General features: G+C 35.3%; 1 protein-coding gene across 1 annotated transcript; it reads left to right on the top strand.

Annotated features, from left to right (window-relative positions):
• Positions 1-7,573: 7,573 nt before the first annotated feature.
• Positions 7,574-15,059, top strand: tcea2 (transcription elongation factor A (SII), 2). The gene is made up of 10 exons (XM_058762552.1): positions 7,574-7,822; positions 8,263-8,325; positions 9,501-9,606; positions 9,835-9,928; positions 10,458-10,594; positions 11,557-11,613; positions 12,728-12,882; positions 12,976-13,122; positions 13,427-13,498; positions 14,441-15,059. The coding sequence occupies exons 1-10, from the start codon at positions 7,754-7,756 to the stop codon at positions 14,447-14,449; spliced, it is 909 nt and encodes a 302-aa protein (XP_058618535.1). The 5' UTR covers positions 7,574-7,753; the 3' UTR covers positions 14,450-15,059.
• Positions 15,060-17,600: the final 2,541 nt, after the last annotated feature.

Below are 17,600 nucleotides of genomic sequence, written 5' to 3'. Positions count from 1 at the left end.
TTGTTTATATTTATATATTTGTTTTAAAATTATAAAATTATATAATAATAATAACAACAACAATAATAATAATAAATTGCATATATTTATTATTATAGATAATAATAAATAATGAATGAATGAATGATGCATTCACATGATCACTATTTCCTGCCATATGTGCTATAGTGTACTTTACACTTTAAAGTTATACTATATATTTGCATCTTCTAATATATAATTAACAACCATAATAAACAACTTTAAAGAGTGATTAAACAATTCTGTAAAATCCTTATAACTAGCATTAGGCCTAGTGTTTTAAAGTTTAGGTTTTATGTTTTAAGCTTTGGTTCTTTGCAAATGAAATACCACATCAGAACCACTTTGTGCCTTCTTTTGAGTCAGCTGCATGCAAGAATCAGCAAATAATTGAAATATTTTGATTCCATTCAATTTTGAACATTCAATCAATTCAAGTCCTCTTTAAAGCTTGAAACAATCAGTCCACAATTATTATCCTTCTGGATGAAGGATGAAGTTCTATGAGTTTGGAAAGACATGTTAGGGCATGTAAATGACACCAGAATTTTCACTTTTGAGTGAACTACTGTATTCCTTTAAAAGAGGAAGATGATGAAGGCAGGGGAACAGCGAGAGTGACAGGCAGCAGGCAGGGATGCTGACACAACCGGAGTCCTAACTTCGCCAGCGCCTCAGCAGAGGAAATGCGCACACCTTAGGTTTACTGTCCCCCTATTCTTCTGCCGATCCCAGAGGAGAGAGAAGGAGAGAGAGAGAGATGAAAAAAGAAAACAGAACAAAACCAGCTAAACAAAAAAACAAAAAAAAGCCATGTGTGAGCGCGATGGCAGACCGGCAGCAGGAGGAAACGTTGAATAGGAAGAGCCGTGAGGTGCGTGTGAGAGTGAGAGGGCTGACGGCTTCCCACACAGCGCCCTGCAGCACAGCAGCACTGTAACCCTGCTGAGACAGGCCGAAGGGAAGCACTCAATTCCCCTGACGGAGAGGGTCAAGGCTGGGCAGAGAGGAGGGGTGATCAAATGCTTAGGCGAGGTAGCGGCTCTGCTTGAGAGAGAAAGTGCTTCAAGGGGTCTTGTGGAAGGAACGAAGATTGGAGGGGGAATGTGGGCCGTAGAAAGGAGGTGAAAGATTAAATTGAGAGGATGAGGGTTGTTTTGTTACAAGATTGGGGGCAGCAGGGGGTTTTCTGGAGCAGAAGGTGCGATTTGAGGGCTTAAGAGAGAGTGTAAAGGATGATGAAAAGTGTGTTTTTAAACGTGGAGATTTTATATATATCTGGTTGGATGGCGGCAGGAAACCAGAAGGTTAGTGTGCCGGAGCAATTGTGATCGTTGATGTGTGTGTGATGTGTTTAATGGCTTATTGTGTGGCTGCATTATTGTACTTCCTGTTGAAGGCCAAATGCCTGTCGTGAGTCCAAAAGGGAAAACGGTGATGTCATTAAAGCATCTCAGTGTGGTGCTTACTAAGGGAAGCATCACTATTACTATAGTAATACTACTACTGTAGTAAAGTAAAAAGGTGCAGGAAAAATACAACCAAATGCATGTGTCATTATAATTAAGCTATAAGATGAACCATTGCAATGCATATCTTCACAGCACCCCTAATTAGTTGGATTTGCAGTCGAATTTTGCTTAAGCTAACCTTTTCACCATTGTATGATAAATGCAACAGCAACCGTTTAAAAAGATTGAAATTCTTTCCTCTGTGCAACACAAAAGAAAATATTTTTTCATGTTATGAACCCACAACTTCAGCTCCAAAAAGGACATAAAATTAGTGCTGTTGTTGTTAATTAAAACTATATATCAACTAATACTCTATATAACTATTTACTATAATACTATATATATATATATATATATATATATATATATATATATATATATATACATACATACATACACTATACTATACTATAATACTATATAATAATACTATATACTATATATATATAACTAAAACTATATATATATATATATCATTTTCAGCAATTGAAATAAAGCTGAAATAAAATATAAAAAAATATAAATAATATATTTATATAAATATAAATACGACACAAAAACTAAAACAGAAATATACAAATTAAATATATATATATTAAAAAACAAATAAAAGAAAGGAATATAACAAAATTACTGAAACAAACTAAATATGAAAATTGAATTCAAAATATTTATAAAGGTATCATATAATATTATAAGACTTGGTGTGGTTTATATATATCTTCTGCAACATAATCACTTTGTATGACAAACAGCGAAATTTATTCAAATCAAAACATGGCACATAAACAGACTTCATAAAACGTTCCAATACACCTCAAATGTCACATTGATGTGCAAGAACCAATGACATTTGAGGTTATGAGAGAGATTATTGTTTAGGGTTGTAACTACTGTAATTTTGTATAGTTTTATATTGTCTATTAATGACATATACAGTACACTCCATTCAAAAGACTGCAGTTGGTATTGGTTTTTGAAAGCAGTCTCTCCAAGGTTGCATTTATATGATAAGAATAGAGCACAAACAATTTCAAATAGGCCTGTTTTCTATTTTGATATATTTTAAAACGCAATTTATTCCTGTGATGCAAAGCTGAATTTTCAGCATCATTCCTCCAGTCTTCATTGTCACATGATCCTTCAGAAATCATAAGCTGAAATTATTATCATCCATGTTGAAAATGTTGTAAAAGTCTACAGTCAGTTTTAAATACATCCTTGCTGAATACAAATATATATATAAAAAAGAGGAGTGTAAATAATGAAGTCAGTGTTATCCAGGGCTGCTCAGAGAGCAAACACAACTAATATGTTTTGTTTAGTCTTGCAGAATCAACTTGACTTTTTGTTGTGGTGTATTTCAGGATGAAAACGATCAGAGCAGAATATGTGCAAAACTCTGCAGATCACCGCTGGCCTAAAATCGCTTTCCCAGCACATCAAGAGCAGGCCTGGGGCTGTTCCTGCAGTCCTACAGACACTGTTTTATGTGCTCTGATACATGTGTTAAAAATCAAGAACATGCACTTTCCTTTCAGACGGAGAGGACCCTTGACAGAGAAGAGGAGAATGCTTCTTTGTCTCTAATAAGATCTTGGATGATGTTCAGTCCCCTTCTCCCTGACTTTTTATGTAACTCATCATTCGCTTCGACCAGGCTCACATGTTTTACGGTATCTCACTGCCTGAGAGTGAAAAACAGTATGAAAAATTACTCTAGACATTAAATATGGCATCGACTGGAGTTTATTATCATATTGAGGACGGCCAGGGAAAGATACATTTGTTACAAAGGTAATATGAGAACACGGTTCAGCATCCAAAGACTTCGCGGAGAAGAAGAAACACAGCAGTGAGCCGAATAAACACAATTAGCTCTCATTTAGGTCAAGCAGATACACTGCATCTAACATTCTGCTTTCGTCGGTGCCCGAGATATTTGTCCGTGTCTGCCCGTGCCAGGGCCATCTTGCATCATTCGCCCTTAATAAACACATACCAACGTGCTTACAGTAACGCTACAGCACATATGACGATTTTCCAAGCCCTGGGTTGCTTTCTTCAAACTGTTTGCAATTATACATAGGCTTTTTGACTGCACAGGACAGGTCGCACTCACTCGATGTGAAATTTCCTCTGTGATTGTAAAGAGGATGTAGGTTTGGGACTAGAAGTGGTCAGCATCTGATTTCAATTTGAAAGTGCTTATTGACAGAGTGATCTGTTTAAACTCAGCACACATGATATTGCCTGCATGAGATGTCACAGCTCTTTCCTTCGCTCTCTTTCTCCCACTCAAACACACAGAGCCCTGTTCCCCTGAGCGCTTTCGACAGAGCTAAACAAATGCACACGCTTGAAACTATTAAAATCAGTAGAGATTACAGGGAGAAGCTTTTAAATACACGGTATTATATGCACAGTTCATTGGATGTACTGTACAAAACACATTAATTGCATATATGCCATATTAATGTTGCAGTATATAACTGTCTTATAACTATATTTGGTATATAACATTCATTACTTATTAGGTGTAAAGTGAGCATTATTTGTAAAACAAACAAAAAATACATTAAAATTATGATGAGATATTTTGATTTTCAGACATATTTTGATACTAAAATACATATTCTTATCAAATAAAAGGAAGATATATTATATTTTGGGTTTTTTAACGCATTTTTCTATAAAAAAAATCAACAATGCTATCAGTTATCATGTTAAATGTTATCAATGTGAGGTATTTTTATATTATTAGTTATTTTGATATATTAGGCAAACATAAAGAGATCAAAATATCTCATAACACTGACATGAGTTTGTTGTTATAAGGGTATGGCTACTTGATGCTTTTTTAAATAATTACTCTTATCTTCCAAATATAAATACAGATACATAGTAACATTAATGAAGCATATTTACAACAAATAAACTGTGAACTTTAGCCAAGTACTGTTAATCATAATACATTGCTGTACTCATCTATTTAGCTGTTTTAATTTGAATTGAGAGCTTCTTAAAGTAGCTCATAAAAATCCACACTTGGAAATAAAATAAAATAAATAAAAATTGTTTACAATTTGTTAAAAGTTGTTTACAAATGTATTTATTTATTTATTACGAAAAACTGTCAAAAAATCATATTTCTTTCGGTCAAACTTTATTTTAAGATCCAATTCTCGCTATTAACAAACCATTAACTACGACTTTTCTTTCTTCAAAATGTTAGAAAAATACATTTGAAAAAGTTGACAATTAAGAGGAAAATGCCACAATTGTTAATAAATATTTTCTTAAGAATATTGTACGAAAAAAAAAAAGTCCTAAAAAGAGTCAACATTTGTTGTGAAATGTAATGAAAAAGTGTTAAGAAAAATGTCAACGTTATAAAAAAAAATTATGACAATATAATCTATAATTTCTCATTTAAGATCAGTTTGACCCCATGCCTCGTAATGACAGATTAATGGTGAGCAACAGCCTCACACTGATAAGCCGAGTGAAATAAACACACACCTCAATCAATCAGCACATTTCTAAACCACACAAAAAGTCCAAAGTAAGAACCAAAGCGGCACCGCCTGTATTCCTCTAAATAGGGAATGTATGGCAGGAACAGGGCTTGTTCAAGCGAGCCGGTTGGGCTGCCTTAACCCGGTCCAGTTATAATCAGAGATGACCTCAGCAGGGTGATGAAGACCGGGTTTCCTGCCCGAGTGACTGAGGCCTGAGCTGGCCGTTTCGGGGACTTCCCCCCCCTCTCTGAACACATTCCCTCAATGCTGAGGTGGGGTTTCCTCAGCTGGAGAACATGCCACTCTGTCACCTTCACTCATATATGGAGGCTTCAGCCCCTGTATGTGCGCATACCGTGGGTTCAACAGGGCATTATGGGACATTAACGCTCAGAGCTCTGATTCAGCGTGTCACTATTGTTTTCACTGTCGCTTGAAATGCTAAAATCTGTATCGATCTGGTTTAAAAATGAACAAATGCTGCACAACAGTCAGAACAATGTGTGAATGTAATATTTTCTTTACTTGACGAATAAATTATTTTTGGATACAACTACATTCTGTGTATCTTTTATCACAGTTACTTCTTGAATGCCACTAAAACCACTAGCTGTGAATCAAACCCGCTTTCAAGTAAAAAAAAAAAATATACATTTTCTGATTCATATGAGATACTCTTACAATGGTGACCAATCAATTAATAATGTCCTTGCATTAAACAAAACAAAACAAAACAAAAAAACACCAAAAATGGCAATTTTAAACTACATTTTTAAATTAATTAATTTTAATTAATTAACATGTAAAATGTAGCACCATTTATAGAAAACAATATGTGTGAGCGGCTGAATCTTACAAAGTGCCTAATATTTTTGCCAAGTTTTATTCATAATTTTACAAAAATAGTTGGGCTGCATGACATGCTTGAAAGGGCAAAGTGAATGGCTCTTTACCGGGTCAAAAATGACTTTAAGACAATGTAAGGGTTAAAATGAATGTCCCTTAGTTTGATATTGTGTTGTCTAATGCCATGGCATTTGTGCATTTTTATTTGTGGTTTGTGTGGCAAAATACTTTAGAACTTTTGTTACAATGACGCCCTCTACTGATAAAATCCAATGTCTGTTAAACTTAAACCTGTTCCCACAACACACAGTAGGTCAAAATAATAGGCTACTGTCCTCATTTTGCAAAGATCCTCAGAGTGAACGCATACATTTTTGATAATAATTTATCCCTTATTATGATGTCGAGGCATGCTTAGTGTGCTAAATGTGTTGAAGTCAGTTAACGACAACATGTGATTTCTGACTTCTGCAGAACTCAAAGAATGCTGATAATCAAAACCAAGATGTTTGTCACGAAGGGACAGCATAGAGGGGAAATATTTTCATTGTTGGGTGAACTATCCCTTTTATTTGGATGCAACGTACACAACAACCACAAATCCTGACAAGAGATTTGGAAAATGAGCAACAACCAAGGAACAACAGTCACTGTTTCACTCAGAAATGATCAATAGTAGACAATGACAATGATTTAATTATTTTACTAAGTGCAAAATGTTTAATTCCAAAACATTTTGCCATTTACCAATGTGTTATTCAAAACACTTTTTAAGTTTTTTAATGTTTATACTGATTAAATTTTACAATCCAGGTAAGTAGCCTAAATGCAAGGGCAATTTTGCATTTTGCAAATATGGTAAATATTTTATCTACACTTATTGTACACCTGCTGTTGTAAAAAACCTAAATATTAAATTAAATTAAAGGGCACTGAGTCTATTGCCAAAACAAAAAGTTAAAGTTGTTTACGAAATGTTTTTACGAAAATGCTCTGGACAAAAATATCAGAACTGTTAGTTAGAATTGTTAGAAATACTGTTTCACATTGTTTGTGTTTGACTGCTTTGCTTCTGCGGTTATTCATATTAACTCCAATTCCCATAACACCCTGCTTCAACACCGAATCGATGGGCAGTTCGATTCATTTCCAAGAATCGGTTCTTTTGAACAGCGCGTTCAAAGAACCGCTTCAAAGAAAGGATTCAGTGACTTTTTGACATGACAACGTAAATTTGCCATCAGGTGACATCTCGGCATGCCCTGTAAAAATGCGCTAAACCTGTATGCATTCACTGTGTTTTATTCTTTCAAATGTGTTTATTGTAATGTCACGTGCCCTAGTTCAGTTTGTTGCAGTCATTAATTTTTTCCTAAAACATTTTTTTATTTTTTATTTTTTGAGAAAACTGCCATCCAATTAACTCCTAAACATTTCGAATACATAATTCATTTATAACATTACCACTATTAAAGTAACTTACCTTTCACCCACAGTCACTTCAATACAAACGTTCTGTCAGCTCACATTTCGCGCTCAATGCGATTTAAACTTGTCTGAAAAAGACGCGGCTCTTGTGAGTCGGTGAGTTGACTCGAGAACTGCTCAGTCTGATTCGTGAACGAATCGTTCATACCGGAACAGGTTCATTTGATTCGGTGAAAAGATTCAACCGACAAGAACGACTCACTCGCGATTCGAACATCGCTATACAACATTCTAGAGCGGAGAGAAAGGCAGCAGATTCCTCTCATACTGCCACTAAAAGAGACACACAGAGACGGGCGCATTTCCCCACATAAATGGAGGCACGGCCATCGGGCGCCATCAAACAGCCCTAAACCTGTAAACATGGTGAAGGACCAAGAAGTGGAGCGCATCGCAAAGAAGCTGGACAAAATGGTGCATAAGAAAAACACTGTAAGTGTGACACATTTGCCATAGCTTCTGAAATACAGGTAGGAGAGAGAACTGTTGATTTCATCCACGCGTTCGTTTCTGTTTGTCAGTATTTGATCTAGTTACTCTGTGTGTGATTATCACCTGTTTCATCCTCATCCAGACAACCGCCGGGCTCTTATTGGTCAATCCTCATGCAAAATCGGCTTTTACTCTCATGTTTGAAGCGTTTGTGTACTGTGATGAGCTGGCAGCTGGTTGTTCTCCAAATTTCTCCAGCGTAAACAAAAGACTCATTTAAGCCAACACTTCACACCAGTCAGTCCCAGTTTTGTCCCCAAAACACAGCATCTATGTGCAGACTGGCTGTGTTTTTCTATGAACCAACGAAGAAGCCAGTGTTTACGTTTGAGAAGTTGTTGTGTAACTGTACTTCCTCCTCGTTGTGATTTTATCTTCAGGATGGTGCTATTGACCTGCTTCAGGAGCTGAAGAACATGAAGATGTCTTTGGAGACCCTACAGGTATCTCAGCAGGACTGGAGACGGTGTCTGTGGGCAGAGCATGTGCTGCCTTGGATTACATAATCATGGTTTTCTCTTCTAGTCAGGGAATCCCATGCTGCTGTTCTCATTGGCTATGTTTGGAATGGCATACTGCTCGTGCTATTTCTGCAGTGTGTAGAATGTAATCAGTATTTATGTCAAATTTATGTGGGCGTAGAATATCTGGATGACCTGCTACATTGTCCAGAATGTCCAGTATTCAAGCACATAATACTGTATACCACAACGGAGTAATGAATGAATAATTTGGACATAGTAACGATCCTGTACATATTTTCACTTATATTTTGATTGGATTTCCAAAAGTTCCATCATTTTTAAAAAGGCAAAGTACAAATTTTTCTATACCTCAGATGCATATGTTGCATACTGTTTATGTTTTTGTTTTTTTAATACTAGTGTACACAGTACATAATGCAGCATGCTAGTATTCCATCCTGAACAGAGCCAGTGGTTCAAATGCACTACTGTATGCGAGTACATTTACTGTAGGATTATTGTCATTAGCTGGGCCGATATTATTTGAGTATCATTGAGATACTATTATAGTTTTTATTAATATTTCATATTAGTTTTAAAATATATTTTATGCCCTTAGTTTATTTCAGGTAATGAATGTTTTTTTATGGTTTTCATTTTAGATGTAGTTAGCTAATAACCCTGGAATGGATATTTTCAGTATGGTTGGAGTTAATGTACAGACAAATAGGTCTTAAATTAGTCCCTGAGGAGAAATTCAAACAACAGAGCAGTGATACACAGAAGAAAAATGAATACTTTAGGGAAAACTGGTTTAGTCTTTCCAGATCAGTCCCTGATTTATTGTGATTAAAATATTAAAGGTTATCATACCCAGTGTACTGCATTTAAATAGCTGAAAATCTTAAGCGGTCATTTACTCGTTCTTTTATTCAGTAATGATCTCCCCTTTTTTGAGCATTTTATAGCAGAAGAATGATCAGGTAGTCAAAGCATCATAATTGGTTATTTGATACTAGATAGTTTATAACACTTGTGTCATATGTATATAATGAGTTATAATGTATCACAAATTGGATGTTGTGGTAGTCCAATGATATATTTAATGTAAAAAACGTGATCTTCCCTCTGTTTCATTGCGTCGCACGCTGCAGTCCACGCGGATCGGGATGTCAGTGAATGCAGTGCGGAAGCAGAGCTCGGACGAGGAGGTGCAGACACTGGCCAAATCTCTCATCAAGACCTGGAAGAAACTGCTGGGTACTGCATTCCTATTCACACTCACACAACTTATAAGAATAACACCATCTTTTTTAGATTGATTGAGAAGGAGACAGAAGAATTTCCTTCTAAAAAAGTGGTGGGATGAAGCTGCTGTGTTTGCTTTCCAGCTCGTATTGTCTTATGGATGTTAACTTGGCGATAGTGAACACAATGAGCATGTGTTCTGATATTAATGCTGGATTGTGTGAATATTCTTTTATGCAGATGGTTCTGAGGGTAAATCAGAGGAGAAGAAAAAAGGAGGATCTCCTCTCCAGTCCTCATCTTCTAAAGACTGTCCTGGATCCAGCGACACCAGGTGTGTGGATTCTAACCATTGAAGTTGTCTTGAAATTAAAATGCAATGCAAAAATTCTAAATGCATATTATAGATCTTATTGTGAACAACTCATCCATGCATGCTTCATTTAAAAAAACGAGCAGGGTAGCAGACAAAATGCATTTGAGCCAGCATAAAGCTGATATACAGTATATATAGCACACTGTTTAATTTAAAGATAGCAAATAACCCCTGCTGCAATGACAATGATATTTATTTTACATTATATTTACTAAATTTGAAAATGAGTCATTATGAAAGAAATAATTTGAACTTGATTGAAAAAAATAAACATGTAAAATAAACAGATCTATACTCTTGATAGCAACTTCTAGATTCTTTAAACCTATTATAGTATATTTCTCATATTTATTTAACAATGTTGTTTTTTTTAAACATGAATTAAAAGTAATGGAACACTTAATTTTTATGTATTTGTTTTTCTACAATACATATTATTTTAAGCAGTAATCAAAACATTGAAATGTTGTTACCTTTTGTTGTCTAGTAACAAGCTGGAGACACCAAAAACTCCCACCACCCCCGTCACCCCCAAATTCACCACCTTTCCACCTGCTCCCGTCACGACGGACAGCGTGCGCACTAAATGCAGAGAGCTGCTGGTGGCGGCCCTACAAACTGATGGTAAAAGCTGAACCAGTCCAACTAGTTATTAATGCACTGTAAAAGCTAATAGTGCAATTTACAAAACAAGTTAATTTCACTCAAATATAAAAGAAAGTTCACTGCACTGCACAACTTAAGGGAAATTAAGGAAACTAAAATGTTAAATGAACTGTTATTAAAGGGATAGTTCACCCAAAAATGAAAATTCTGTCATTTAATTACTCACCCTCATGTCGTTTCAAACCCGTAAGACCTTTGTTCATCCTCGGAACACAAATTAAGATATTTTAGATGGATTCTGAGAGCTGTCTGACCCTGCATAGACAGCAATGCAACTGAAATGTTCCCAGGTCCAGAAACGTAGCAAAGGAGATCAGTAAAACAGTCCATTTGACATCAAGGGGTTCAACCGTAATTTTACGACGCTACGAGAATACTTTTTGTGCGCAAAAGAAAAAAACTACTTTATTCAACAATTCGTCTCCTCCGTGACACATATGTTGTTTACGTCCAGTGGATACTCTCCAAAATGGTGCTAGGGTGACGCGGAGGAGACAAATTGTTGAATAAAGTAGTTGTTTGTTTTCTTTGTGCACAAAAAGTATTCTCGTAGCTTTGTAAAATTACGGTTGAACCCCTTGATGTCACATGGATTATTTTACCGATCTCCTTGCTACATTTCTGGGTCTGGGAACATTTCAGTTGCATTGCTGTCTATGGGAGGGTCAGAGAGCTCTCAGATGCCATCAGAAATATCTTAATTTGTGTCTCGAAGATGAACGAAGGTCTTACGGGTTTGAAACGACATGAGGGTGAGTAATTAATGACATAATTTTCATTTTTGGGTGGACTATCGCTTTAAATTTTTGCAACGGATGACTATGGGGGAGATTTGCTAGTGTTGGGTTTTAAAATTTGAGTTGAGTTAAAATACTGGAGTTAATTTGAGTTGATTTATGCTTTGGGTTTTTTTTTCTTAGGTGATTACCAGACGATCGGTGTAGACTGTGAACACCTGGCGGCACAGATTGAAGATTATATCCTTCTCCTTACCAAAAGCTACATTAGCTAGTGTTATGTTGGGATGCTCAACACTGGTGTTGATAGAAAACCTGGAGAAAGCTATACAGTAGCGTTCCTATTAAGCTTGAAAGTGGTTATTTGAAGGTGCAGGACCAAGTATGTGATTTGAAATCTGCCGTCTCTGCTCATTGCTAGTTGTTTCTGAGCCAATCACTTGAGCCATAAATGAGCCAAATTAATCTGGAGCTATAGGAAAAATGCATCACATAGCTGATGGCACCCTAAGAACACACCATCCCAGACCTTTCATTAGTGACTATCCTGAGCTGTAAAAGGCAGCAGATAGAGAAAAATATAATGCTTTTCAGAATATGGCACTTATAAAACATCTACTATAACATACACTACTGTTTAAAAGTTTAGGGTCTGTAAGGTTTTTTTTTTTTTTTTTTTTTTTAAATAAGTCTCTTATGCTCACCATGGCTGCTTTTATTTGAGCAAAAATACAGTAAAAACAGTAATATTGTAAAATATTATTACAATTTAAAATAACTGTTTTCTATTTTAATATATTATTTATTTATTTCTGTGATGGTAAAGCTGGATTTTTATTCTTCAGTGTCACATGATGTTCAGAAATCATTCTAATATGCTGATTTGCTGTTCAAGGAACATTTCTAATTATTATCAATATGAAAATGCTGCTTAATATTTTTTTGTAAATAGAAAAGTGCAATATGGCACTGAATTGGTAATAGAAAGTTCAAAAGAATAGCATTTAATTGAAATAGAAATCTTTTGCAACAATATACACGTCTTTACTGTAACTTTTGAATACAAGTACCATGGTAGTATATAAAGTGTTGGCGATTCATACTTTGTCAGAATACAGAACTTGGAATGGAGAAAGATGTATTTGGCCTGTACATTGTGTAGTTACAACATCTACCAGTAGAGGCCATGATGTGTTTTGATTGTGTTAAAACTTTTTGGTTACGTTTCCATTCTCCAATGAATAATGTTTTACTTACAATCGTCTTGCTGTGAAAAAATGCATGCTTCATCTTTATAGGAAAATGTAAAATAATGCAGCCGGGTTTGCGCTTTCTTGACTGTACTTCATGACACGTATCTACCAGGAGTTCAAGTCCACTGACATGAAGTACAAGAGCAGACTGAGGAGTCGCATCTCCAACCTCAAGGACCAGAAAAACCCAGACTTGCGCCGGAACGTCCTGTGCGGCAACATTTCTCCAGACTGCATCGCCAACATGACCGCAGAGGTACGTTTGGGATTGACTTTGGCCTGCGAAGTGTTAAATCGCAGCTTCTCTGCAGGATGTGAAGTGTGTTTGTGTTAATTACGTGTTTGGCAGGAGATGGCAAGCGCAGAGCTTAAAGAGATCAGAAAAGCGCTGACCAAGGAGTCCATTCGAGAGCATCAGCTATCCAAAGTGGGCGGCACCGAGACCGACATGTTTGTCTGTGGAAAATGCAAGGGCAAGAACTGCACTTACACTCAGGTATGCTGTTGTAACAGACCTGAAATGTTTAAACTTGCCATGTTAAAACAGCTCTCAGTCTGAAGCTTGACTCAGCGGTAGGTTACAAATACAGTCCATCTGAAAGTATCACTTAAGCTATATTTTAAAAAAGAAAAAAAGGGCGGATCAAGTTTCTGAAACACAAACAGCCCCACATTTCAGTGCTCGGAGCAAATTCGGACAAGTCTTTTGATTCTCTCGCATGTCTGAAAGGAAGTTTGTGAGTGGACTTAAACTGCATTGAAGCATGAAACAAGCAGGAATGCACAATCTCTCTCCGCAGGTCCAGACACGCAGCGCAGATGAACCCATGACCACCTTCGTGCTGTGCAACGAGTGTGGAAACCGGTGGAAGGTAAGAATCTTTCTATATATCTGGCAGTGCAAAAGCCATCGGTTGAAATGATTAATCTGGCTGGCTGAAGACCATAAAACGGTCTCATCCATTATGTGACCGTAATACATGTCTGTGCAGTGTAGCCACACGGTGGCAGTATTTACTCACTGAAGGCAAACTTCACAGCTGTACTTTACAATAAAGGTTTACCAGCATAACTGACTGCATAAATTGGGTATAAAGAAATAATCAATTTAATGAGGTTTATTTAAAACAAGCTGAATGCAATAGAAGGCAACAGAACAAGATAAAATATAGGAGAGACCTGGGTTAGTTGTCACAAGATTTATATCGCAGTAGCTGTAAGATAAGAAGTAATAAATGCTGGTAATAAATATTTTCTATCATTAATATTTACATTTATATATAAATAAAATAAAATATCATTTTTGCTATAGCTGTTGAGAACATAAAATAACACTGGCTTACATTAAAGGAAATGTTGAACTTGTTGAAAAGGGGTATTTAAAATAAGAATAAATACAATATTCAGTGTTTTTTTTTTTTGTATTTTACTTTTTATGTTTTTGATTCATAACTTTTTGTTTTATCTTTAAAATAATGTAAAATAATGTTTACATTTTTTGGAGGAGCAAAATGGCAGACTCTCAAATTGGCATGTTGTCACAAAAGTAAAAAAAAATAAAAAAAATACAATAACAATACAAATAATACAATACAACAAAAAAAAAAAACACATTCAGAATATCTGGAAAAAACGTACTGAATATATTGCAATTTTTTTTTTTTCAGGTCAATGTTTTAAAGATGTTTATTTTTATTAGGAAACAAGCAATTCGATTTGTTCCACTAGTTGTTATTCTTCATTTATAGAAAAAACAAAAACATATATTTTTAAATACTGTATATTAATTCATTTTCTGTTTTCTCTTTTCATAGTTTTGTTAAAGACTAAAGTGAGCAGGATTCTTCATATGAAGAGATGACCTGAATTCATAGTGTAAGGAAATGTGTTTTTTTTTCTTTTGAGAAAAAAACAAACTTGATGTCTTTTTTTTATATACATGCATTTTCATAGCTTTGTAATATATGAGTGTTGCTACTTCAAAAAGCTATTTCTGTATTTTATTTTTTTCCCTGTTTTTTTACTGGTGTAATATTATTGCCTTTCACGCACTGCCGATAACTTAGACCTAGAAAGTCAGCTGGCTTGTTCAGTCTTGCTTTGCCTTTTGATATAGCGCTTGTGCCTTTCTGCTCTATGAGTGCCAAGTACTTGCTGAAAGAATTTCTACACATTCATACATAGTTTTTTTTTTTGTTGTTTGTTTTTTGCAGATGATTTATTTAACTAAATCTTGAATGATTGGTTGCTTTTCCAGAGTTTAGAAAGACTTGAAGGATTATACTTAATATTTGAGCCTTAGTGTAGGCGGTAGTTTGCTTCTTGTAGAGAACCAGACCAGGAGGAAAAACAGAACGTGGTACATAATTAAAGGTTCATATGTATTGTATGAATAATTGGACTGTTCTGTCTCAGTAAATTTGGCTAAGAATATTTTGTGGTTTGAGTGTGTGTTATTGTGTGCGTTTGTGTGTTTGAGTTGGGAACACGAACAGTCAGTTGAATTAAAAAAAAAAAAAAAAAAAAGATGCTAAACATAGTTTATAAAAGTGGTTTGTATGACTGTACACCATATTTGGAGTCATTCTGAAGACATACAATAGCTTTTGGTGAGGAACAGAACTAAATTTAGTCATTACTCTCTTAAAATCTGCTCATTTACTCATGCACACCTCTGCTCAAAGGTCAGGGGTCGGTTTTTAAAAATGTGTTTGAAGCCTCCTTATAAAAACAGTAAAAACAGAAATGTTGTGAAATATTATAACAATTTAAAATAATGGTTTTCTATTTTAGTATATTTTAAAATGTAATTTATTCCTGTAATGTAAAGCTGAATTTTCAGCATCATTCCTCCAGTCTTCAGTGTCACATGATCCTTCAGAAATCACTCTAATATGCTGATCATTCGAACATTTCTTATCATCATCAATGTCGTGCTGCATAATATTTTTGTGGAAACCATCATACATTTTATTTTCAGGATTCTTTAATGAATAGAATGTTCAAAATAACATTTATTTAAAATACCAATCTTTTGTAACATTATAAATGTTTTTACTGTCACATTTGATTAAGTTAATGCATCATTGCTGAGTTATAGTATTAATTTCTTTAAAAAAAATCTAACTTTTGGTGGGGAGAATAACGGTATTCAAATATGATCCCTGAAGACACATCACAACAGGTTTGACGTCAATGGCGATCAATTATTTAGAGTAATTTAGAGCGATTAACCACTTTTATGGTGCTTTTCTGTCATTTTGGAAGGCCCTCATCTGCATTCACTATATCATAACATGGAAAACATTTCAGAACATCCTTAAAGATATTTCTTTTTCCCACAGAAGACAAAACACACAGCAATAGTCAAATGAAGGTGAGTAAATGCATTTTGAAGTAAACTATCCAAACTAGCATATGTTGCTTGTTTTTATTGTGCTTCAGATGTTTTCCACTAGAGGGAGCAGTCGGCCAATCACAGCTGTGATTGAACAACTGTGTTTCAGTGCCATCATTTGTCTTCTGTATTAACTGAACTTTGTGTCATGATCTGATGAGGCTGATGTTTTAATCCAGTGTTTGATCTCCTTGATCCTGAGGACTTGCACATGAAACTGGTCCTATATTTTGGAAACTTCCCAGTGGCGTCCTCGTATTGCAAAGCTAATCTTAATCAAATCTGAGAATAGAACTGACCCTTTGTGACTTGCGTAAGGCACAGCTGGTGAAATGTGTCTGGCCTTTGCATGAGCAGTAATTTTCTCCAAGCTGTCACAACATTTCTTAATTACGGCGACTGAAAATAAATGCTGTCAGATTTGGTTTTGGATTGAGGAGATCAGTGAAGGCACTCGTGGACGCTTATAAATAACACCACATTTGGGTTTAGACCCGCCAGATCATTAAGAAAACGGAGGGCTTTGAACCTGTGATGGGTTGAAGGGAACATGGTGGGAATCTTCCAAACAACTGTCTCCAGAGAGGCTAAATAGCCCCCAGTTATGGGGAATTAAAGGGTCAGTAGACAAGAGTTTTGATCTGCTGATTTCAAATGAATGGTTGGGTTAATGGAAATGCTCAGTGTTTGGAGAATTTGCTATAGGCCCTTCAAGGGAATAAACCATAATTCAAAGACTTCAGGTGAAGGAGAAAGGGAAGGAGGATTGCAACATGTACACTAGTTACCTTAAAGAGCTATTTATACCGTATTCAACAGAAAGATACCACTTTAGTAACTGTTTTTTTCAGTTATGCTACAAGAAAAATTAGTTGTTCTAAAGCACAGAAAAATACCCACAGGTCAAATGATATCACAAATGTGTTTTTTGCTTAAAGTGAGTTAAAGTGGTGAAAAAAATCAGCTGTCTCTCAATATGAGGTCTTAGTCTTCTAAAAAGTGTAAAAATAATTATAGCTACTGTAATAATTATAAGAAGCTACTGATTAAGTGCCTTAAACCAAACTTGGTAACATGTTACAATGTTGTGATTTGTTAACGTTAGTTAACTATTAGTAAACATGAACTAAGTAAAACAAATCTGGTCACTTATTTTAAGGTCCAGTTCCTGTTATTAATTAACTATTAACTATACAACTTACTATTAAACAACTAATTACTGCTTATTAATAGGTAGTTGTTAAATGTAGGTATTGGGTAGGATTAGGGATGTAGAATATGGTCATGCAGAACATGTGCTCTAATAAACAGCCAATATGCTATTAATAGGCATGCTAATAAGCAACTAGTTAATAGTGAGAATTGGTCCCTATACTGAAGTGTTACCAAAATTGTGCAAGTTTCAAACTGCTGATTTTGGCAAATTGTTTTGTGCTGTATATGCATAGGAGTGACAATTGAAACTTTTTATTTTTTTTTTGGTAGCCTATTGTGACATACATCCAAATGTAAGGGATGATCAAAAATGAAAAATGTGAATGGAAAACACATTTCATCTAGTGGAAACATTTGGTACT

The sequence above is a fragment of the Onychostoma macrolepis genome, chromosome 23 (genome assembly GCF_012432095.1).
Source record: "Onychostoma macrolepis isolate SWU-2019 chromosome 23, ASM1243209v1, whole genome shotgun sequence".
Taxonomy (NCBI): domain Eukaryota; kingdom Metazoa; phylum Chordata; class Actinopteri; order Cypriniformes; family Cyprinidae; genus Onychostoma; species Onychostoma macrolepis.
Note: the sequence above shows the minus strand (reverse complement) of the source record. Positions and strands in the feature narration are given on the sequence as shown.

What these genes read in the sequence shown, in the direction of transcription:
- tcea2 (XM_058762552.1), top strand. Translation starts at nt 7,754, where the DNA reads ATGGTGAAGGACCAAGAAGTGGAGCGCATCGCAAAGAAGCTGGACAAA. An exon ending in CCTGGATCCAGCGACACCAG is followed by an intron (nt 9,929 to 10,457) that starts GTGTGTGGATTC and finishes TTTGTTGTCTAG; the next exon opens with TAACAAGCTGGAGACACCAA. An exon ending in TCGCCAACATGACCGCAGAG is followed by an intron (nt 12,883 to 12,975) that starts GTACGTTTGGGA and finishes CGTGTTTGGCAG; the next exon opens with GAGATGGCAAGCGCAGAGCT.